The 21,670-nt window shown below is 38.2% G+C and overlaps 3 protein-coding genes, 2 non-coding genes and 1 pseudogene across 5 annotated transcripts; 5 read left to right on the forward strand and 1 right to left on the reverse strand.

Annotated features, from left to right (window-relative positions):
- The first annotated feature begins 422 nt into the window (after positions 1 to 422).
- On the forward strand, positions 423 to 3,671 carry LOC126601616 (uncharacterized; annotated as a pseudogene).
- LOC126606099 (small nucleolar RNA R16) lies at positions 2,944 to 3,031 on the forward strand. Its single transcript, XR_007617121.1, has one exon. It is a non-coding gene; the product is annotated as a small nucleolar RNA R16 (small nucleolar RNA).
- LOC126606100 (small nucleolar RNA R16) lies at positions 3,098 to 3,183 on the forward strand. The gene has a single exon (XR_007617122.1). It is a non-coding gene; the product is annotated as a small nucleolar RNA R16 (small nucleolar RNA).
- Positions 3,672 to 6,706: 3,035 nt separating the features above from the next.
- LOC126605791 (uncharacterized) lies at positions 6,707 to 9,090 on the forward strand. Its single transcript, XM_050273227.1, has 3 exons — positions 6,707 to 7,529; positions 7,656 to 7,880; positions 8,710 to 9,090. Exons 1-3 carry the CDS (start codon positions 7,269 to 7,271, stop codon positions 8,788 to 8,790), a joined length of 567 nt encoding a protein of 188 aa, XP_050129184.1. The 5' UTR covers positions 6,707 to 7,268; the 3' UTR covers positions 8,791 to 9,090.
- A 714-nt stretch (positions 9,091 to 9,804) lies between these two features.
- Positions 9,805 to 17,647, reverse strand: LOC126603346 (protein ESSENTIAL FOR POTEXVIRUS ACCUMULATION 1-like). Its single transcript, XM_050270158.1, has 10 exons — positions 17,427 to 17,647; positions 16,717 to 16,805; positions 15,621 to 16,538; positions 15,428 to 15,539; positions 15,143 to 15,334; positions 14,085 to 14,849; positions 11,330 to 13,943; positions 10,926 to 11,113; positions 10,785 to 10,844; positions 9,805 to 10,499 (listed from the first exon to the last, which is right to left on the reverse strand). The coding sequence occupies exons 1-10, from the start codon at positions 17,494 to 17,496 to the stop codon at positions 10,129 to 10,131; spliced, it is 5,379 nt and encodes a 1,792-aa protein (XP_050126115.1). The 5' UTR covers positions 17,497 to 17,647; the 3' UTR covers positions 9,805 to 10,128.
- Positions 17,648 to 20,644: 2,997 nt separating this feature from the next.
- On the forward strand, positions 20,645 to 21,612 carry LOC126603893 (deoxyuridine 5'-triphosphate nucleotidohydrolase). Its single transcript, XM_050270911.1, has 3 exons — positions 20,645 to 20,947; positions 21,026 to 21,117; positions 21,222 to 21,612. Exons 1-3 carry the CDS (start codon positions 20,760 to 20,762, stop codon positions 21,464 to 21,466), a joined length of 525 nt encoding a protein of 174 aa, XP_050126868.1. The 5' UTR covers positions 20,645 to 20,759; the 3' UTR covers positions 21,467 to 21,612.
- The last annotated feature ends 58 nt before the right edge of the window (positions 21,613 to 21,670 follow it).

The following is a 21,670-nucleotide window of genomic DNA, read 5'->3' on the forward strand; positions in this document are numbered from 1 at the left end:
CGATGAGTTAAGTCAATTTCATAGACCATTTGTAATAAAACCTTTAAAATTATTTTTGCAGCATAGGTTTAATTACGTTGGTTAGAGCAGTGTGTTCCGTCATTTGCACTCAAGTTCAAATCTATTTTTATTAAAATTTAAATGAACTTAATGTAATTACTGTATCATTCACAAACATAGAATAACAAATATTGTCATACCACGATAACAATATGTATGACAAGTTGAAATTAACTTAGTTACCTTGACTTGATGATCAATGTTAATTAGTTGTGGTAGGGGTTAAGGGGTCCTACAATACGCATGTGATGTGCCCTTAAATGGTTCCAAGCCACGCGAGACCTACGCGCAAGGAGCACCTTAGGCAACATTACCTCCCTCCCTCACTCTTACCTTCTCATTTCCAATACCAACTTAATTAATCTCCCACTAATTAAATTAAAATTTCCACCAAAAACCACCCCTTATCTCTTCAAATTTTCAAACACCCTAAAGCCCCTTTAGGGTGAGAAGGGGAAAAGTTTCGCTTTTCCTCTTTCTCTAATTTAATCAATTTACCTCCTCCTCTATTCCCTCACATATGTTCCTCAAATATTTAATTATTACACTTTTACTTCAAAATTTAATTTAATTTCTATGAGGAAGCTGTGCCCTAACCTAGACAAAGAAGATGGCCTGGATACCGTCCTCGAGGTGCCTATTCTGGACGAAATGATCACCAGCATGGGCAGCAACGCTGTGTTGCGGTGGGCGAATCTCTGTTCTTTCATGAAAGATCAGTCCCACGTCGAGAAAAACTCGAGATCATCTCATCCCTCGTCAGGATCAAACAATGAGTTCATGGCATTGCTCAAGCTTGTTGGTTCTCCTCTCATCCCCCTTCAGGTTCATTGCGACAATGCACTCTCCCGCCCAATTAAAGATTGTTCCATTGTATGTAATATTAACCTAATTGACCACATTATGTAGTTTGCAGCTTTCACTTTTCATTAAGTACGTACGTGGTTTGATATTGCATGCATGCATGGCGGGCAGGAGGCTTCTACGGCCAAATATATAGTGCAACAATATGTGGCGGCAACCGGGGGACTGGCGGCGTTTAACTCGGTGAATAGCATGTACGCCGTTGGGGAGGTTAAGATGGTGGGATCCGAAATGCGCCAAGGTGATGATAGTGTACACGTTCAGAGCAAAGTCAATAGCGAGGTTGGTGGGTTTGTCCTATGTGGCAAGGTCGTGTGGAATCAATCTGGCTCACAACCTTGCCACGTGAATAAAGGCCCCCCAAGACCCCTCCGTCGCTTCTTTCAGGTATATACAGTTTTAGATCGCAATCATCTTGAATATTAGGACTCATATGGAATTGATGTTGTACAAAGCCTTTTGCTCAGAAACTCCTTTTCTAAATGTACTTTTGTTTAGAAATATGTTGAACTTTTTAATAAAGTCTCAAATGTTTAATGAAAACTGTGGTTAAGGAGCGCAGTCAACTTAAAATCGTGATTAAGGAACAACATTAACAATTATTTGTTGATTAGGGTTTGGGCCCCAGGAGCACTGCCAACTTGTTCCTAGATGCAATGTGCACAGGAGAGAAAAACATCAACAAAGAAGAATGCTTCATCCTCAAGCTCGAAACCCCCACGGAAATACTCCAATCCCAAAGCACCCCCCAGACTGAAATAGTCCATCACACCATCTGGGGCTACTTCAGCCAGCGGACGGGACTGCTAATCCAGTTCGAGGACACCAAGCTGGTCAAGATGAGGTCGCGAAACAACGACGTTTCTGGGAGACGACGATGGAGACGGTGATCGGGGACTACAGATACGTCGACGGGATAAACATAGCGCACGGCGGTAAAACGTCGGCTTTGCTGTACAGGTACGGACACGCTTACAACCAGAAGAGGAGGATTGGGGAGACGTGGAAGATTGACGAAGTGGATTTTAATATATGTGGGTTGTCCATGGATTGCTTTCTGCCTCCGGCGGATCTTAAGAGGGAAGATGGCGATGGAGATCAATAACACGTACGATACGACTGTGTTTTGTTTGGTCAATTTATTTTTACAGAACCAATACAAAAAACAAAGAAAGAAAAAAGAAAGAAGGACTAAGGAAGAAGTGCATGTACATATAGGTAAAAATCAAAATTGTTTTTTATGCATTGAAGCCCGTGGTTTTTGGAAATTAGAGAGCAAGAAGAAGAGAGATTAACATCATTTGACCACTAAATTAGCATGAAATTAAAGTAATTGGTCATATGTGGAGGTTCAATCCGATTTTAGGCCCCATGGTTTGCGCTATGAAACCTAGAGAAACACTGAGATAAGTCGTGCGTGTGAGTTGATCTTGACCATTCACAATGTTTAAACCCACGAAATTAGTGTTTAGTAAACTTTACAACTGGGCCTAACAAAAGTTGGACTATTATAATTTTATTAAAAGCCCATAGAAAACCCCAGATTTCCATTCAAAGCCCAAAACGAAAAGGAGTGGGCCGCGCTACCAAAATATCAAATCTGTTCGTCAGATGGGTAAAACCCTAATTCACATAAACCCCTATATAATCTCGATCCTTCTCCTATCTGCCTCCCATTCTTCCCCTTTCTCAGTCGCCCTTCAAATTTCAATCTCCGCAGATCTGATTGTGTTTCGAATCTGAATACTTAGCGTCTGTGTTTTCTGAGTTTTGGTTTCGATTTTCTGTGTGCGCGTCTATGTTTGTGTGTCATGCATCTGTTTACCCTCTCATTCCACGCAAAATTCAATGGTGGAGGAGCTTAGAACGGATGCAGATATCGATTGGTTGGCTTACCAGCTCACTGCAGATTGTTTGAGTTTGCTTTTGGGTCAAATGGACCTACCGATATACTTATATGCTTAATTATGTTTAATTTATTTTCTTAATTATGTTTAGTTTTGTGTGGGTCGAATATCGAATGGCAAATGATGAATAATCTTTTCCGCTTATTGATATACTGAATCTTCTGTGTTGACATAAACTCCGCTTATTATCTGATGCCATTTTTCTATCTTTTTATTTATTTATTTGGTTTTTTTTTTTAATTTTTTTTGGGGAAGAAATGGAAGGGCAAAGCGTATGATGCAAAATATTATCACTTATACTACACACCGAAATAAATGTGGACAAAATCTCCGCTTATTATCTGAAGCTTTGCCATATTTTATTGATTTTTAATCAAATTAGTAATTTTTTTTTTTTGTAAATTTTTAGTGACAGTTTTGTTTATGGTGTTAAAAATGGTTTCGATGATGAGGAAAAGCAGACGGGCGGACAGAATCTGATGCTGTGTAGATTGTCTGCAATTTCCACGTATGTGGAATTGTCTCTGAGGATTATTTGTTTTTGGTTTTTAAATTGTATTAAAATTGAGTTAATAGTAATTAGAAGTGAAATGTGTGAGTTAATTGCGTTTGATTAGTAGTTTAATTGTTTGGATTATGTTTTCCTGAGTTGGTGCAGTGATGATGTTGCTCTAATATATGTCTGGACATATGAGATTAAAACAGTGATATCACATGCAACACTTCTGAGCGCCCTAAAAATTTGATTTCTTCAAGTTTTGATTTATTGATACTTTTTTGTGTTGTAAAATCTGCTGAATTTGGAATAATAGGAGTACAAACTTTTTTGTATTGTAGCAATAGTTCTTGGCTTGTTTTGATTAAAGGTTTGGGGGAATTGAAGAACTATAGTTTAGGCAAATAAGACAATATTTACGAGTTTCTTCTACAATCAGTATGATTGGAATACATATTTGAGGTGATAATAATGCTTTCATTTATTATCTGGAGTACGTATTATAATTTGGGCAAATATGAAAAATCAAATGAGAAAAGTGTTGCAATAATCTTTTAATTTTAATCTAATTGTAGCAATAGTTCTTTAAACATGACTTGTTTTGATTGAAGTTTTGGGGGAATTGAAGAACTATAGTTGCATAAACTTATGATCACGAATTTTTAGCTGAAAAACCGTAGTTAAAGTTGGAGATCATTTCTTGAATTCAATATAGTATTAATGGAGAGAATATCGGTTTGGTAATAAGGATATAGAACAATTTAGGGAGTTTCCTCATAAAATTCTTCTGTTGGGCTTAAAGAAAATATCAAAGTTATGGGTTGAGTCATTCATATCTCTCCCTAAATAGGCTACTTGAAACCCTTTGTCGGCCCTGATTGAAACATGAGTGGGTTGTTAGTTCCGGCCCTGTGATGAATAACGTTGGTGAACCTAATTACGAATTAGAAACTGAAATTAAATAGTTTAGTTTATTTATTTATTTATTTTAAAAAAATGAATAACTTATGGCAATTCATGATTATTCATCTCCTTTTAAACCTGGGGAGGTTATAGAGAATTTCAACATGCCCGAAGCCACGGTCAAATAGACTCACCAGCTAGAAACATTGAACTCAAGACCTCACAATTTATTTACTTATTAACGAGCTGCAGTTCGCGCACTTACCACTGAGTCACTTACTGTTGCTTTTAAATGATTTTATTCGAGTTTAACAAAAAAAAATGGGGTGTGCTAACCACACACCCCATTTTACTTCTCACACCCTTTGATAATTTATGTCTGTTGATCTTTTCAATTCATCAGATCCGACAATCGAAAATTAAAAAGGTGTGTGAGAAGTAAAATGAAGTGGATATCACATTCAAAAAAAATAAAAAGAAATGCTTTATTTAAGAGGAAAACTAATGAAAAGGGTTTGAAAAGAGTTTTAATGATAAGGACAAAATAAATGGTAAAGTGAATAGTGCCACGATTGATTTTTTAGTGTAAAAATGTGATTTTTCGTTAAAATAAACAGTACCAAGAGTTTTTCATTAAAATTTCTTTATTTAAGTATTGTTTGTTGTCGGTTAATTATTAGGTGCGACTTGCAAGTTGGCGGTCCTAATTAAATTATGCTACTGTCATTGCTTAGATGTCAAATCGGTGGCCCTACTCACTTTTGTTTTCAAATTTTTTGAATGTCCAACGCTTAATAGCCACATTTTTATCTCTTACAATTCGTAATTAGTCTGATATTTATTTTTATACTCGAAATTTATTTTTTTATTTCGCTCGTATAAAAAAAAAGAATTAGAATAAAAAAATAATTGTGGTAGGTGTGCGTGGTCGGTACGAGTCAAAGGATCAATCTATCAATCATATTTACAGTCAACAATGGAGGAGTGAGATCAACGTACATCAACTAAGGTAAAGATTGTCTTCTAAAAAGTTCACCTACCACAAGTTGACATAATTTTAATGGTATCCAAGTATTTCTTAATAAAATTCATAACTACCATACATAAAAAGCCTAAAAACAAGAGAAAAACTTGAGTATGAACGTTGGAATAGACTAATCTAGGGATGGGCAACGGTTATGGCGGGTGGGTAACCGTGGTTATTTACCCATAACCGTTTATGCTCATACCCGTATAACAGTTTACCTGTTGGGTAATTGCCTAAACGGTTATACTCATACCCATAACCGCATACTCATTTAACCGTAACCGTTTAATACCCGTTTACCCATTTATCATTTTTAACCCGTTTATCTTTTTTTTTTACCATTAGCCTTTTTTCACCCGTCTACATGTTTTTTAACAACTTGAAAATTTAAAAAAAAATTGTCATAATTTTCTTTTTCTTTTTTTACAATTAAACACCGTTATAGGTACATTCATCATACATTTTCATATTTTAATTTTTTTAAGTCCTTATACCATTCCAATAATTGAAATAATAGTTTATGGACGATATTTTTAACTGTTACCAATGAAGGTAAATATAATATTTGCTAAGTATTATTGGGTTACAAAAATTGTTTAGAAGACATTTCTATCAAAGCATTTCTGTCAATTTCACGGTTACCCGCAATGAAATTTAAATTAATTTGGCCAATTCCTTGATGATGTGAATCATCATTCCTGTAGCAATGTTATTGAGAGAAGGACCGATGAATTCCTTGCTAATTTATTGGGTGCTAAGTATTATTTAATCGAGAACATGATTTGTATTAGTTTTACATATATAAAATAAATGAGTAAACGGTTACTCGTTTATAACCGCCAATTTAAATTTCGTGGGTAAATGGTTATGAATATAACAGTTTATTTATCTAAATAGTTACTTATAACCGTAACCGTTTAATTTAAATGAGCGAGGAACCGCGATTACCCATCCTAGACTAACCATAACAAGTTTTTCATAAGTACCATGATCGTGATGGAGGCTAAAAATGACAGGAAAACTTGAGTACGAATGCCGACCACACTAATTAAACACAAGACTATATATTTCAATCGTATTCCATATACACGATCACATTCAAGATGAGAGCTGGTGATTAAAACCGGCCCTCAATGCCAAACAAACAGGTGTCGTGACGATTGGAAATGATTTGTGTAATCGGAATATTTTTTTATTATGACCGGAATATAAGGGGTACACTATATATTTTTATATAAATGGTGGAAAATTTTATTTTTTAAGTTATTAACTTTTTAACACATATATCCACTATGTGTGTAATAACACGTCGTATACCATTTTATACATCGAACACACTAAAAAATTATTGTAGTCGACAGATGATACCCCTCCCGCGTCCAAGTGGACCCTGCGTTGGCCGTTCGCACATACTTTGCTGGGTGCTGTCGCCACAAAACCATTCAGAAATTTCGGAAACGGTAGCTCGCAAAGCACTCCACGATTTCCCTTCCCTTCCCACATCAAAATCCAATTTCAAAGCTTGTCTCGTGTCTCGTTCCGTTGACTAAAAGCATTAATCTCCAAATTCGAGATTTCGAGTTTGATTTTCTTCACCTGGTAATGGTATCGTCTTGCTAGGAACTTGTCGTTCAATTAAATAAGAGTATTTACCACAACTGGAGGTTTCTAATTCGATTTTATTCATCTCAAATTGTCTTGTTATGAGTTGGCTGATTAGTTAAACTCGAGATCTCAAACCTCTTTTTCTCCACCCCACCGTCTTGTCGCTAAACTGAACCTCAAGTCACAAGTTTTATTTTTCCAAACTCGGATGTCGCAGTGACACTGAGACGGCTCACGCACCCATGATCTCGTGATCCCAACACATTAATACAAAATTTACTACACCACACCCACAGTTCTACACTCCACAGTTCCCAAACTCTGTCTATCCGCTCTTACTCTAAATCCATATATATATAGAGAGAGAGAGAGAGAGAGCTCAACAGTGAAACTTCATCTTCTAAAAATGAAGGACAACGATTCACCGACACTGATAACAATCTCATCATCAACGGTGATCAGGAAGGACACCTCGTCGTCTTCGTCGTCGAAAGCCGGAGTCTTTCTCGACAAGAATCGCTACAAGTTCTCGGTTTTAGCTGCGATTCTCCTCCTCGCTTTCTGGTCAATGTTCACCGGGTGCGTCACCCTCAAATGGTCAGCCGGCAACTTATCCCACGTCTCCGACGACCTCGATATACCGACCTTCGACGATCTCGACATTCTGGTACGTAAGTTTACATCTTTCTCGTACTTGGGAGACTAACCCTTTTGCTCAATTTCTCTGTTAATCATTGTGGAATTGGAATTAAACAAATTAATTAGTGATTAATACTGGATTAATGATTTGCAGGAGGTGGAGGAGAGAGAGACGGTGGTGAGGCACATGTGGGATTTGTACACGCAGAGCAGCCGCACCAGCACGAGTCGACTGCCGCGGTTTTGGCAGGAGGCTTTCGAGGCGGCGTTCGAGCATTTGAGCAGCGACGTTGCTGCCGTACGTGACGCCGCTGTTTCGGAGATTGCCAAGATGTCCATCCGCTCCATCGTTCTTGATCCCATCCCACTTCAATCAACGGTTAGTATACCCTCTAATTTGTATAATCAAGTCTCTCCCTTATGTTCACGTGTGATTATTTCTCTACTAAAATTCTAATTTAGGGTTTAGTAAAGTTTTTTGGAAATGATCATCTCCGGATCTTTTCCATTTAAGCCTCACGATCAATAAATTTGGATCCTTAAAATTTGATCCAAGCTAAAGTTATTATAACTTTAATAAGTCTTGTTTTTAACCGTTGAATCAAATTTTAAGAGTCCGAATTTGTTGATCAGAGGGTCTGATGGAAGGGATCCAGAGAGGATTCCTTTCCAAGTTTTTTAACTTCAAATAATTTCCTACTAAACTACTTTACTCTGTTTTTGTATTCTCAGTTGACCTGTTGACCCGTTGTATGTAAGTCCTTCAGCTTTAGGCTTCTTTTGATGATTTGCTTGCTCTCTGATGATGCAAGATTAGCTTTAGCCACGAAAGTTTAGTGAGCTAAACAATTTGAGTAAAAATTAGTACAAGTTCAAGAGCTTGAATAGTAGATGTAGGTCAGGTGAGATGGTCGAGATTTCTTGCATCGGAGTTTGAATCCTCATTCCGGTAGACTAGAATAATTTAGAATATAATATCGTCGTATAAAAGAAACATTAAATTGAGTTTGTTTGTGCACGAACAACGTGAACCTCTTTATAAACATCGACCCAATTTGTGATAACTGTTGTAAATTTGTCGAAACATAGCGAAAATTTCCAACCGAAAAACATGTGCAATTTTCAAGTGATGGAGTTCAGAAATTCGTATACGAGCCTTAGTAATATGTGTTTGCGATTTGTGACGAATTGTGTGTTATTGTGTCCAGAACATAAGAGAAATGCAGAAGAAGAGATCCAAGAAAGCGGAGGAAAGCAAGAAGGTGACCACATTACGAAGTAGTAGCTAGAATCCTCCGTTTCAAGTGCTCGCCGTCGAACTCAGTGCTTAAAGTTTCGTCGGAGAACGGTGAACACGCGCCGGGACTATGTGCACGGTTTATACATAATTAGGGTTCAGGTCAATCCCCTTCCCAGATAAAAAGAAAAACATCCATATAAGAAAACTTGTCTCTGAATTGTCCTCCTGTGAACCCCATTAGTTGGGGAACTTGGGACATTAGAAAATCCAATTAATTGGGAATTGATTTACTTGTATATTTTATTTTTAATTAAGAGTAATAAAAACAGTAAAATTTCCAGTCCTGTAAGTGTGAAAATTGTGTTCGTTTTCGAGTTAAAAATCACGGCAAACTGATATACATCATTTTTAACAAAAAATGTGAGCTATTTACACGTTCTAAGTTCTAACTGGTTTTGTGGCCAAAGTTAAAAGAAAAGGTTTCATGATGGTAGATGTGGGAATTTGCAAAATCATTTAAAAAGCATTGAATAGTCTAGATTAACGAAACCATACTAAAAGTAATAATCTAAACCAATTTAGGTCGTTCAATGCTCAAGTATTTAATGATACATAACACAAAAGAATTCTTCCATAATTTTGGTAAAAAATGTTATTTTTTGGTCGTACAATAACTATTTCGTTAGAAAATTATTATAAGCCCTCATCTAGAAGCAGTCACAAAATGTAATTTTTCTGTTAGATTTGACTCCCACAATATAAACACCCAATTTTCAACAGACATTCCACAGTGGTTCAAAAAAAAGGCACCTTGAGTTTGATTCATATTACATTATTATCACGAACGATGATGTAAGCTTGATACATTTTTATCACAATGTTGCATAAGTATTACTCATGAGTTCAACATATATCGAACTCAAAAAATAAGAATCACTCTCATAAGTTATATCCCACAAACTTTCCTGCCCATTGTAAAAATTTATTTCCTATATTATTCATATCACTCAATTTTCCGGCTGAGTTTCGAAAAAGTAAGTAGAAATAGAAATCGGCGGTGAAGTTACAACTCAAATTAATCAAATTTAAAATTGATGGAAAAAAACAGAAACTTGGGTACGTCGATTGAAGAATAAATATAAATCTCCCGCAGGATCTCAAAAAGCGACGAGATTAAAAACATGACAATAATTTAAGGATACACAAAATCGCTCGAGCAGAAAAATTAGCACTGCTGCTGGCTGGCTGGCTGGCACTTACTACTACTAGTCTACCACTACGACTACATCATTAGAAGAAGAAGAAGAAGAAGAAGAAGATATGACAGTCCAAAAGCCAAAAACCTATTTACAACTGCCCTTCTCATCTTTAAACTCCATCCTCCTCCCTAATCTTCCAGTGTCTGGATCTCGCCCATCATGATGCGGTTACTCACGACGTTAAATCCCAAGACAGCCGGACTAACCTTCTTTCCTTTCTTTCCCTTCTTCTTGCCAACCCCTTTGGAGGACGCGTCTTGGTCCGCATCCCCAACATCTGCACCGTACGAATTCACATCTCTGCCGCTCAACCCAGCGACCCTTTGGTCATTCCCTTTTTCAAACGCAATTTCAAGGACATCAGCCGGTAGCAACTCCTTGTAGTTGAGAAATTTGTCAATGAATTCGTGATCGGGATCATACGACCCTAGGTTCTCTTTCAGAAGCAACTCAGCCTCCGATTTGGATTGCTTCAGGCAAAACTCAAGGAAACTCGTATCTGGAAAGCAAAATAAATGACAAAGCCAAGAATAAGACTTTGAAAGGACGAATTCTTCTGAACAAATTCTAGCAAATCTTATAATTCTCAGATCAGTAATCCAATTATTAAACTGAATATCACGACAAGGAATGGAGTTGGACCAACACAATGACAAATATCAATTCACCTTTTTAAGCTACGAAGAAAGCAAAATCATTATAGCAAAAACACCTGGTTCTATGGAATTTGCCCACTATTTAATGAAGTTTGGTACTATTATGCAGGTCAGAAGGTCAAAAATACCTTTCGTGCCAATAAGCCTAACGCACTCATTCTTGCACCAATCTCGGAAGCCCATGGCCTCTGCAAAGGAAAATAAAACAACGTAAGTAGGTGACAAGAAATATTTCTGACAGAAAATCAACAGTACCACAACTGGCTTACCTGATTGCTTGGTCATGGCATCTCTTTTTCCTTTCATAGATGACTGAGACGGTGAGGATGAAAGTAATCGCTCAGTTGCTTTTCGACCCACTGATTTCTGCCCGCCTAATGAACCAGCTGAAGTTCCTTTACCAGGAGTAATTTTCACTCCCCGACTGCCCTGGCTTGCAAGATGAGGAAAATCTGCCCTGCTCACAGAAAACCAAACAAAAACACAAGCTCCAGGTCAAACTAGGTCAAATTAGTTCCCTGCAGATGCAAAAGATGTGAGCCAACCCCATGTATATGCATTCCGACAATATAATTAAGTGAGGCTCATAAAGCTTTCCGTCTCAAAGCAACATAAAGCGGACACAACCACACGATGAATTAATATAAAATAAAGCAAAGAAGTAATATCATACTGCTTATTTTCTTGCTTTGCTTGATCAATTGGGCCCCAGAATAAGTCATCTTCTACTTTATTTCTCGACTGAGAAGCATGGGAATTAATCGCGATGGGAGATGCAGCCTTAGATGGAGATGATGCTGAAAGTGACCATGATGGAGCACTACTGCGGGTGACTTGAGGTGGCTGTGATTTCTGAGGAGTTGGAATCTGATTTTGGTGCTGAGCAGTAGCAACCCTCTTCTCCTGCTCCTTTTGGATATCTCTTAAAGATGTGGGTTTAGAAATCTTCCCAGAGTCTGTAGACCATGCTGGAGAAGGAGCAGGGTTAGCTGTTTCTCCTTTCCAAAGAACAAAATCTCCCAATGAAGGCCCTGATGGAATTGCAGGCAATACTTCATTTTCCTGATGTACAGAACGGGAGCTTTTGACTTTCTCAGTGGGGCTTGAACTAACAGGCACATCTACAGCAGTGACTGATACTGAGGGCTTGGTTCCAACACCCTTTGATTTTGCTGACCTTTTGCGACTTTTTTTGGTGTCTTTTGCCTCAATAAAGTTATCGTCATCTACAGATTCTGGCCGGGTGGGCATAATTTGTGAAGGATGCTGAGTTGATACACCATTAGGAATTTCAACATCTCTTTCACTAGACTTGGCCAAAACCTCCTCTGCTAATAAATCATGTAGCGGGCTCTTCTTGCTCTTTGAGTTTTGAGAAGTTTTGGGCTTCCCAACATTTAAGTCATGAATACCTGCATCTACCGGAGTTTCTGTAGATATTTTTGGTTCTGAATTGACTACAACCCCAGCCCAAGGAGTTGACAAACTGGGGGAGTTGATGATGACCTCAGGTATAATCACTTCTGTCCGTGCCTTCCTCTGTTCTTCCTGTTGAATTTCTAGTAACGATTTCGCCTTAAAACCAGGAGCAGGTTTCCAACCTCGCTGCCCAATCTGTGTTTGAGTACTTTGCCCAGAAACAGACTCAACTAACTTAGAATCACCCCTGAATTCATTATGTTCCTTATCACCTCCAGAAACTTTTACAGGTTCTAGATTTTCAGCTTGTCGGGATTCCAAAGCCTCTGCTGTAACAATTACAGACTTACTGCCTCGGTTGCCTCTCGTCTCCAATTTTGTGTCGCTAACAACAGGCTTTTCAGCTTCAGACTGTGCACTGGATGCTCCTTTTGCTTGATCACCAGAAGACTCTGCCTTGGCAGATTTTTGCTTCTTGGACTTCTTCTCAGAAGTCTTTCTTTGCCCTCTTACTTCAACATTCTTTGCTTCAACTACTGTAGGAGCCTCATCATTGCATTTTTCCCTTTCAATCCGCTGTTCTTCAATTTGATTGCCTGATTGAACATTCACATCATTAATATACTCATGTACATCTTTCTTGAAAGCTCCCAGTGATGGCAAAGAATCTGCAACACCCTGAGAAATTGAAACCCCAACAGATCCGTCAGCTATGAAAGTGTTTTCAGCTGCCCATTCCAGGGGTTTCACAACATGGAAGTCAGAATCAGGTATGTCCTGCGCAAGGGACACCTCTCTAGATTTGGTCATCACATCAAGCAAAGGTGAGCTCTCAACACTTGTCGACATTGGCAACGACTCCTGCTGAATAGAAATTGGTGCCGCCATATTAACATCCAGACTTCTTTGATGAGTAATATTCTCAAGCACTTGATGAGGTAACACTACTGAGGATGCTCCCTCACTAACATTATGACTAATATCTTGGGTACCTTGGGGAGGCAAAGTCATATAACTACTAGTGAGTTCATTTTGTGTATTGGGAACTTGCACATTTGTACCAACTGGAAACATTTCTCGTGATGACTTAAGCCGGGAAGGATCTATCCCTTTCAGCACTGCAGAAGCCTGCATCTGTCCAAAAGATGGCTCAGTAAAATGCTGTCGAGATTGATGCTCTGACATAACCTGGGAAAGCAGCTGCTGTTGTTGCCTTAACAAACTTTGCTCCTCCTCCTGTTTCTGTTGCTGCTGCTTCAGCAACATGAGCTTATCCAACAATGTCATTTGTTGTGTTGGAACAGGCGCTTGGGAATGTAACTGCAATAAATACTGCTGTTGCAACATGCCCAACACTTGTGGATCTTGTAATAAACCAGAAGAAAGTAATTTCTCTTGCGTTGAAATACTTGAACTATCCATAGCTTGGGAAAGTAAAGATTGTTGATTCTGAGGATGCAGCCTCTGCTGTTGGAATCCAAGAGGGACCTGGGGAGGAAAGTTAATCTGGAGTGGGGCTTGGGGAGGCAAATTACTCTGGAGTGGGTCTGAGCCACCTTGGACAGGAAAAGTTGACCGACCAGCAGCACTATTATGTATGGCCGATGATGACCGGTCAGTTAATCCTTGAAGGATGGACATGATGTCAGAACTTTGGGTATGAGGAGGCTGACTAGGACTTTCTGCCACTGAAGAGAGGAGGTTTGCATCTGCAACAATCTCCGACTTAGGTATCACAGATGAAGCATCTCTCCCGGGCCAATATTGATAAGGATTAGGAAAAGACCTCTGTTGTTCAAGAACCATTCTCTTGGCGAACAGATTATCTAATCCAGTATGAAGATTGTTTCCCATAAATCCTTGTAAACCTAATAACAAAACATATAGATCCAAGTCACAAGAAGGCAGTATGTGATATGCAGAACAAATGAAAACAAAGTATGAATAAAGCTTCAGAAAGTATGAAAATAATATACTCGAAATGTAAAAGATACGTTAATATCACCAACCTTCCGTAAAAGGAAACTTCTGAAGTGGTGAGCCACTCGGATTACCAGACATTAGTGACTCCAGAAACCTATTCTCAGCTTCTGCTGTTGAACCCTGTTTATTCCTTAGATCATTTATTGCCATCTCTGCCTCACTTAAGCCAGCTTGCATCATCCTAACATTACCAAAGTTTGGCCTACTTGATGTATCCGCAACCTCGGGTTTAGGTGCAGTAAATCCAGGTGGTGGTCTAGCTTTAGCTCGTAAATGAGGCATAACATCACCAAGTGCCAAAAATGGCGTATCATTTGATGCACCTGCTATGCGAACTAGCAAATCTATGCCAAAATATCCAGCCTCAAACCAGCCAATAATGTCAGCTCCAGAGAAAGGACCTTGAATTATACCCTGAGGATCTTTATAATAAAGCTGCAGATCCTCTGGAGAAAGCTGCTGAGGTTTTCTCAATTCTTGTTCCCTATCTAGAATTCCAGATGGCTGCCTCCTTATAACTGGATCGTCACTGGTTTTCCATCTTGCCTCATCCCTACTTTCCCATTCGTTATTAAGATCTTTCGGTCTTAGTGACCAGCCCATATCAGGAGTTCTTGACTTGATATCACCAGGAATCTCTTTCCAATCATGCAAGACTGTATGTGAGCACTCTTGTAATGGAGCTCTCCATGGAGAGCCAAAGTGAGCAGTACTACCTCCCTGCATGCTCAAATCTGCACCAACAGGTACCTCCTCAACCCTTCTGAAAGGACCACTGTCTACTCTAAAAGCTGCAAACAGAAAGTAAATTGAGTAAATTTAAACAGGGAAACCCATCTCACGTCAGTAACATGTCTGAAAAAGGCCAGTGCCAGTTTCCTTGTTTTTTTTTTCTGAAACATAATCTCAAGAAAGAATGTAAAATTCTAAATCAAGAATCAAGTAAACCAGTTGTTCATGGGCACTGAACAATAGGTGAATTTAAACCATCTAGCCCAAACTTTTCCAGCCCACCCTAGTAACCTTTACCAACATGCATACTGATGTTGTTTCAACATCCTTTTCATGTCGTACATCAACATACCTTCCCCTCTGAAATTGCTCTCTGAGTATGGTTTCTGCTCCAGCGATGTTTCTGCTTTTAGGCTGGATCCATGATGGAGCACCTGCCTTTCATAAGAAAAGCCCTCTGAATAAATAGGAAGACCACCTTTTGAACTAGCAGTACTTTCATCTTTAGAGTCACTAAGTGCGAGGGGTATATCTTCTCTACTGCCTGCTCAAACAAGACAGTTCAAATACAAGTCAATTCCCAAATGAAAAGAATCATGCATGTATAGTTTTAAAATATCATGACCCAGTAAACTACCAAGCTTCGGTCTTCTTGACTGTGTAAAATCATTTGGGTTCCTTCCATCTTTAGAAGTCTGGGGTGCACCACTACTTACTATATCTCCTTTGTCAATTCCCTTCAAAAGAGCCTGCACAAACAAAAAAATATTCAACTGCACTGATGAAAGTATCAGAAGTAATCACAAAATAATACAATGAATCTGCATTACCATTTCCTCAGAATTCGGTGCACAAAGCGCCAGAGGCTCCAATGGTTCATCCACCATAAGAGAACTCATTTCTATAAACCCATCAACTAGTTTTTGATATGATTTCATATCAGCCTTCCTGTATACATCAATCAGCTTTGTCCTACTATACCTTAATGGATAAGGCTCTCCATGTTCACTTTCAACTTTGTCCAATACAGTTCCTATAGACTGAGGAATAGTGGGACTGCTGTTCATAGAGCCTCCACCAGAGCTACCCCTTCCACGACCAACAGAAAAGGTGGGAGGTGCATTTTCCCCGCGCCCCCAATTAGATGAATATATAGGAGCATTCTTGTTTGTTGTCTGGTTATGAGAAGGATCTCCCCTTCCTCGGGCTTGGGATGAATTTGATCTCCAAGGCCGGTAGTGATCCCCATCCTTCTCATCCTTTACATGATTTCCAACATGAGACAAACCCTTATCAAGATGCATGCTAGCATCTCTACCAGAGTCTGCCCACTTGTCACGCAAACCTTCTGCCTCCTTGTCATCAGGCCCCCAACGCGTGTTCCATTTGCTCTCTCGCCGTTGCTCATAATTGGATTCCTTGTTACTTGAGTCAGTCCACCGCTCAGGTGGGGCATGACGTGCTTCCCCAAAGTGCTTTGCAGATGAATTTTCCATCCGTCGATCCATCCTGCGAGTGTCACCAATTTCCTTATCCCCATCCCTCCAACGATCTTTGCGTCCTGAGGAGTTGGTGTCTCTTTCTTCATCACGCCAGCGTTCACGACGACCACCAGCTTCCATATCCATCAAGGATGGCCTGAAAACATCCTTCTTCTTCTGGGTATCATGAATTTCATCACCATTACCTGATGATTTCATGGTATCCAAGCGACTGCCAAAGGATGGATTTGGGCTGGGAAGTTTTTCCTGCATTTATTTTTAAGAAATGAATAACAGAGAAACTCTGAAGCAATATTCCAAACTTATTTTAATAACTAAGATAGAGGTGCAAACTGGAACAAATGTAACAAAATTTTCTTCTGAAACTAAGCAGCAATTGAGGTAAGCAGATTAATATACAATCATGAAAGCGATGATAACACACCCCGGTTAACATTCCCTGCTTACTCTCCCCCGGCTTAGGCAGAAGCCATTGTGGTGAAAGGGGAATAGGATTCTCAGAACCTTGTCCACCTGTGTACACCAGAAATAAACACAATTTAGAATTATGTGAAAATTATCAAACAAATCCAACTAGAATCACAGTTATTCGATGAAGCACCATTATTTCGGAAAAAAAAGGGGGGGGGGGGGGAACCTAAACCACCAAAACAGGATCGAATTAAAAACATCATAACATTACTTATCCACATCAATCAAAATATGAACTGAGAAAAGACTTTTGTCAAAACTTGAACTTTGATAAAGTTTATGATGCAAAATACTACTACAACTGTCGAGCATGGAAATTCTTATGGTGAACCAAATTACGATATTCCTGGAGCATCATCATTAAATTCATAATATTATTTCTTCCAACCAATAAACGGGAAAATGTAAAATTAATTGCATTTACCAAGATTAATCAAAACCCTAGGCACAAAATATTTATCAAAACCCTAACTACGGAATATTTATCAAAACCCTAAAATCAGCCATGTAAAACAACAGCGATTATACGAACGACAAAGAAAACGATAAATGTGCGAACTTTATCAGAACCACCGCAAAAGTCTAGGGTTTTGGTAGAAAAACGGGGGGTGGAGGCGGAATGCGAAAATCGAAGACGGCAAAGGAGGTCGATAGAGAAAATACCTTTGGAGATCTGGGGCGGAGTGGTGACGGAGAGCTGGTTGCGGGAGGCGGAGCTGGAAAGGTCGGCCATGGATGATCAGTTGAAGTTGCAGAGAGCGAGCGAGCCAAAGAAACCCTTTTGCGCTTTGAGAGTGAGGTAAGACGGGGAGAGAAGGCGAAGGGTTGGAAATAAGGGCAACAAAAAAGAAGGGAGATGAATGTGACAGAGGTAATTTAGGGATATTGCCCAACCGGCTCACGTTAGCAAAGCATCGATTTGTAGTACCACACATCACCCTACCAACACTTTTTAACCTTTTCAGATATTATCCCCAAATGTCTGAGTAAATCAACCGTTTTTATAAACACAAGTATGAAAATGTAAAAACGTCTGAGCAGATCAACCTAAAAACATTGTCGATACAATGAAGCCAACAGGATCCTCTCCGGGTTATTTTGGTGAGAATCATAGGAATTTGTAAATTGTGTTTGTTTATCATACATCGTACAATCAGTTTTTGTTAAGTATTGTTTGTATTTATTTTTAAATAAAAATATTTAAAATGGTTTCTGATCCACGATGTACGATGAACATAAACAATTCACAAAATCCTATGATCCTTACTAAAAAGATCTGGCAAGGATCCAGACTCACAATGAAGAAGATGTAAAAAGAAGAAACACAAGTACAAAAGTAAGATTCCAACTAAACTATGTGAACAACAATTTTTTTGGGGGGGGGGGGGGATTAGTAATTAGAGGTGAATTTCACGTCCGTATGCTACACTGCTCTTTTTGAGTTCGATTTTTTCTACTGATAAATTACACAATGGTTGACAAATAAAACTGAAATACTTATGTGAAACTTCTTAACCTCCAAAATCATATTTTCATTATCATATACAATGGGTGCGTGCAACGTACTGTGTCGTAAGGGGTGCATGTTAATAAAACGTTGAACAATTTTAGTTTCGAATCTTTAGGCACTTGAGTTGCAAAAGATATAATACTAATCAGATTGTGGTATAAGTTGTATGTCAAAGTAGTGAAGTGGTTGGAGTGTAAAGCTCGATCCTTACCAACCAAGCGAGATGTCAAAAAGTTACTGATTATTAATTTAGTGATACTTTTTTTCTCGATTCAATTTCTTGCCTTCTTATTTATGAAATTGTATTGTTAAGGGCTTTCTTTTCACGAGTTTTTTTTATCTTTAAAAAATAATCTGTTGGTGATTTCATCACGGCAAACTACTATTTTGGGAGCCAGAAACGCTCATAGAAATATTTCAAAAGCTTTAATTTGGTAAATCTTTTCAAAAGCTATCATACTTAGGCCTGGTTTGGTACTGAGGTGATTGTGAAAATGGCTGGTATAAAAAAAGGTGGGAGTTTTTTTGTGTTTGGTAAACATTTAGCTTCAGTTTTTTTTTCACAGTTTTTTGTGGAAAAAAACTAAAAACAAGAAGCTGCAAAACCCATATTTGAAAAACCAACTTTTTCACATCTATTTTACATAAAAGTTTACCAAACACTATAATACTGTTTTTTTTTTCAAAAGCATTTTTACAAAAAAGTTTACCAAACACTCTGCAGCTTTATTTCACAGCCGCTTATTCTCACAGCACAGCAAAAACAGCTTTTTTTTCAAAGCACAGCAATACCAAACTAGCTCTTAGGATTCTTAAGAAAAGCTTATTACCAAGATGAAAAAATCTTAGTGACCATAAATCAATAAATAAACTTGATCACTTCCAGACCAACTTGGGCTGGGCTTTTAAGTGAATTAAAACTGACTGGGCTGTTGATCTTTCTTTCCAGACTATTGGGATGAGATTCCTTTACATTTTAAAAGATCAGCCAAAAAGAAGCCCTAAGATTCAGTAGTGATGAATTGCTTCCGAAAAAAAAAGCATTTTGATATAAGCGCCTCGTTTTTTAATTTTTAAGACTAAACATACATTATTTTTGAAAATTTGATCAAACATTTTCCTAAAATTTTGGTTCTTAATTTCAGTTCCTATTATCCCTATATTATTGCATTTATTAGGGAAAATTAGAATGCCCTACATATTTTCTATAGTTGTTAGATTAAACATTCATCCCTTTTAAAGATTTGATTAAGGTGCTTCAATCAATTGGCACCTCAATAATTTTATATTTATTTAATTTCCATGTCATTAATTTAAATGCATTTATATAGAGGCATAAGGTAGCTTAGCAACTAATTGCCTATAATATAGGAATTTAATTTTCTCAACTCCCTTATGCGCATTAAATGACATTTTTTTAATAAAATAAAATAAAAAATTAATTAACTAATTCCTCGTTTCCTTATTATCAGTATTTAAAAAAAATACTATTTCTATTAAAATTGTATCAATAAAAAGTCTTCAAACATATTTTTTTCATTTATAGATATATAAAAAATATACTTAAAACTTATGGTACAATTTGAGAACAAAAGTATCAACTTTTGGTACATTTAGATTTCAAATGTATCGAGAAACCAAATGTACCAAAAAACCAAATGTGCCCATTGTCAGGTAATCATGTTGGTACGTTTAGATTCCTATTGTACCAAAAGACCAAATGAACAAAAAATCTCAAATGTACCACAAAACCAAATGTCTCTATCAGATAACCCTTTTGGTACATTTACATTCCAAATGTACTAAGAAATACAAAAAATCAAATCCACTATAAAACTAAATGTGTCCATATTATAGGTAACTAGAAGTAGCTATATAATCAAACAAATCTTTACCATGTGTTGGGTCTTCTAAATAATAAAATTTGACAATTTTTTTTATAAATATTCTACTATATTCACAAAAAAAAAGTAAATATTATAACAAACAATAAAAAAATGCATAGAGATGGATAATAAATGCATAAATATAGGGATAATAGGAAAAGAATAAAAAAGAAAACGAAATGCCCAGGAGATGGATAATAAAAAAAATGTCATTTAATGCGCAGAAGGGGGTTGAGAAAATTAAATTCCTATATTATAGGCAATTAGATGCTAAGCTACCCTCTATATAAATGCATTTAAATTAATGACGTGGAAATTAAATAAATAGAAAATTATTGAGGTGGCAATTGATTGAAGCACCTTAATCAAATCTTTAAAAAGGATGAATGTTTAATCTAACAACTATAGAAAATATGTAGAGCATTCTAATTTTCCCTCCGAAGGAAATTTGAAAATTGGCTGAAAACTTTGGAGCGCGGTAAAAGCCATTGTTCGCGACGCTCTCTTATTTAAACAAACCCTGTCTTCCCTCTTGCCCCCCATCTGGTTTTTGGCAAATACCCAACGCATTGCCGTCGCTTTCTCCCGCAAGCTCTCAGAATGCCCCAGCAAGACGCGCAGAACGGAAGCCATGAAGTCAAAGAGCCGACTCCCAAGATCGCCAAGCTTCACGAAAACGGCGACGTTTCTGGAAACTTTGCCCCATTTTTCCGGGTGAAGAAGCTCTCTGAAAAGGCGGTTTTGCCGGCCAGAGGTTCCCCTCTCTCTGCAGGCTATGATCTCTCAAGGTGAACCCCAAAACCCCTAAGTTTATATTCGATTTTTACTTGAACAATCATCGGAATTTGATGTGGATTTTTGTGTAGCGCGACGGAGACGAAAGTTCCGGCCAGAGGAAAAGCCCTGGTCCCAACCGATCTGAGCATTGCCGTCCCTGAGGGAACCTATGCCCGAATTGGTAAAAATCCTAATCCCCAAATTTCCTGCTCAATTTCGATAAATTTTGATCTCTTGGCATACAGAATTTAAATGGGTTTTCTGTATTGTCTGTTGGGTGTGTAGCGCCACGATCGGGGCTGGCATGGAAGCACTCGATTGATGTCGGAGCTGGTGTCATCGATGCAGATTACAGAGGTCCGGTTGGGGTGGTGCTGTTCAACTTTTCTGATGTTGATTTTGAGATCAAGGAGGGTGACAGGATTGCACAGCTGATCATTGAGAAGATCATCATCCCTGATGTTGTGGAGGTTGAGGATTTGGATTCCACGTTCAGAGGTGCCGGAGGGTTTGGGTCTACCGGTGTTTAGAACCCTCCCCCAGCCACTCTACTGGTGGGATCTGGGGCTTTGGGAACAATGAAGTTGGGTAGTTTTGTTGAAGCTGTAGGTGACCGGTCTACTCCCTTGACACAAATGTTTTCAGTCAATGAATGAGTAACTAGTTTTATTTTGAACATCTATGTCTTATTTAATTTGCTCCAGTTTGAAGAACAAACACGGACGATGACTGAA

The sequence above is a fragment of the Malus sylvestris genome, chromosome 15 (assembly GCF_916048215.2).
Source record: "Malus sylvestris chromosome 15, drMalSylv7.2, whole genome shotgun sequence".
In the NCBI taxonomy this organism is placed as follows: domain Eukaryota; kingdom Viridiplantae; phylum Streptophyta; class Magnoliopsida; order Rosales; family Rosaceae; genus Malus; species Malus sylvestris.

Bases quoted from the DNA above. Each gene is read 5' to 3' on its own strand.
- LOC126603346 (XM_050270158.1), bottom strand. From the start codon at position 17,496: ATGGCCGACCTTTCCAGCTCCGCCTCCCGCAACCAGCTCTCCGTCACC. The intron at 14,850-15,142 runs GTATGTTGATGT...TTCTGTTTGCAG, and splicing joins GAGCAATTTCAGAGGGGAAG to CTTTTAGAGTAGACAGTGGT. The intron at 13,944-14,084 runs GTTGGTGATATT...TTTTGTTATTAG, and splicing joins GAAGTTTCCTTTTACGGAAG to GTTTACAAGGATTTATGGGA.
- LOC126605791 (XM_050273227.1), top strand. From the start codon at position 7,269: ATGAAGGACAACGATTCACCGACACTGATAACAATCTCATCATCAACG. The intron at 7,530-7,655 runs GTACGTAAGTTT...AATGATTTGCAG, and splicing joins TCGACGATCTCGACATTCTG to GAGGTGGAGGAGAGAGAGAC. The intron at 7,881-8,709 runs GTTAGTATACCC...TATTGTGTCCAG, and splicing joins CCATCCCACTTCAATCAACG to AACATAAGAGAAATGCAGAA.
- LOC126603893 (XM_050270911.1), top strand. From the start codon at position 20,760: ATGCCCCAGCAAGACGCGCAGAACGGAAGCCATGAAGTCAAAGAGCCG. The intron at 20,948-21,025 runs GTGAACCCCAAA...ATTTTTGTGTAG, and splicing joins GCAGGCTATGATCTCTCAAG to CGCGACGGAGACGAAAGTTC. The intron at 21,118-21,221 runs GTAAAAATCCTA...TTGGGTGTGTAG, and splicing joins GGGAACCTATGCCCGAATTG to CGCCACGATCGGGGCTGGCA.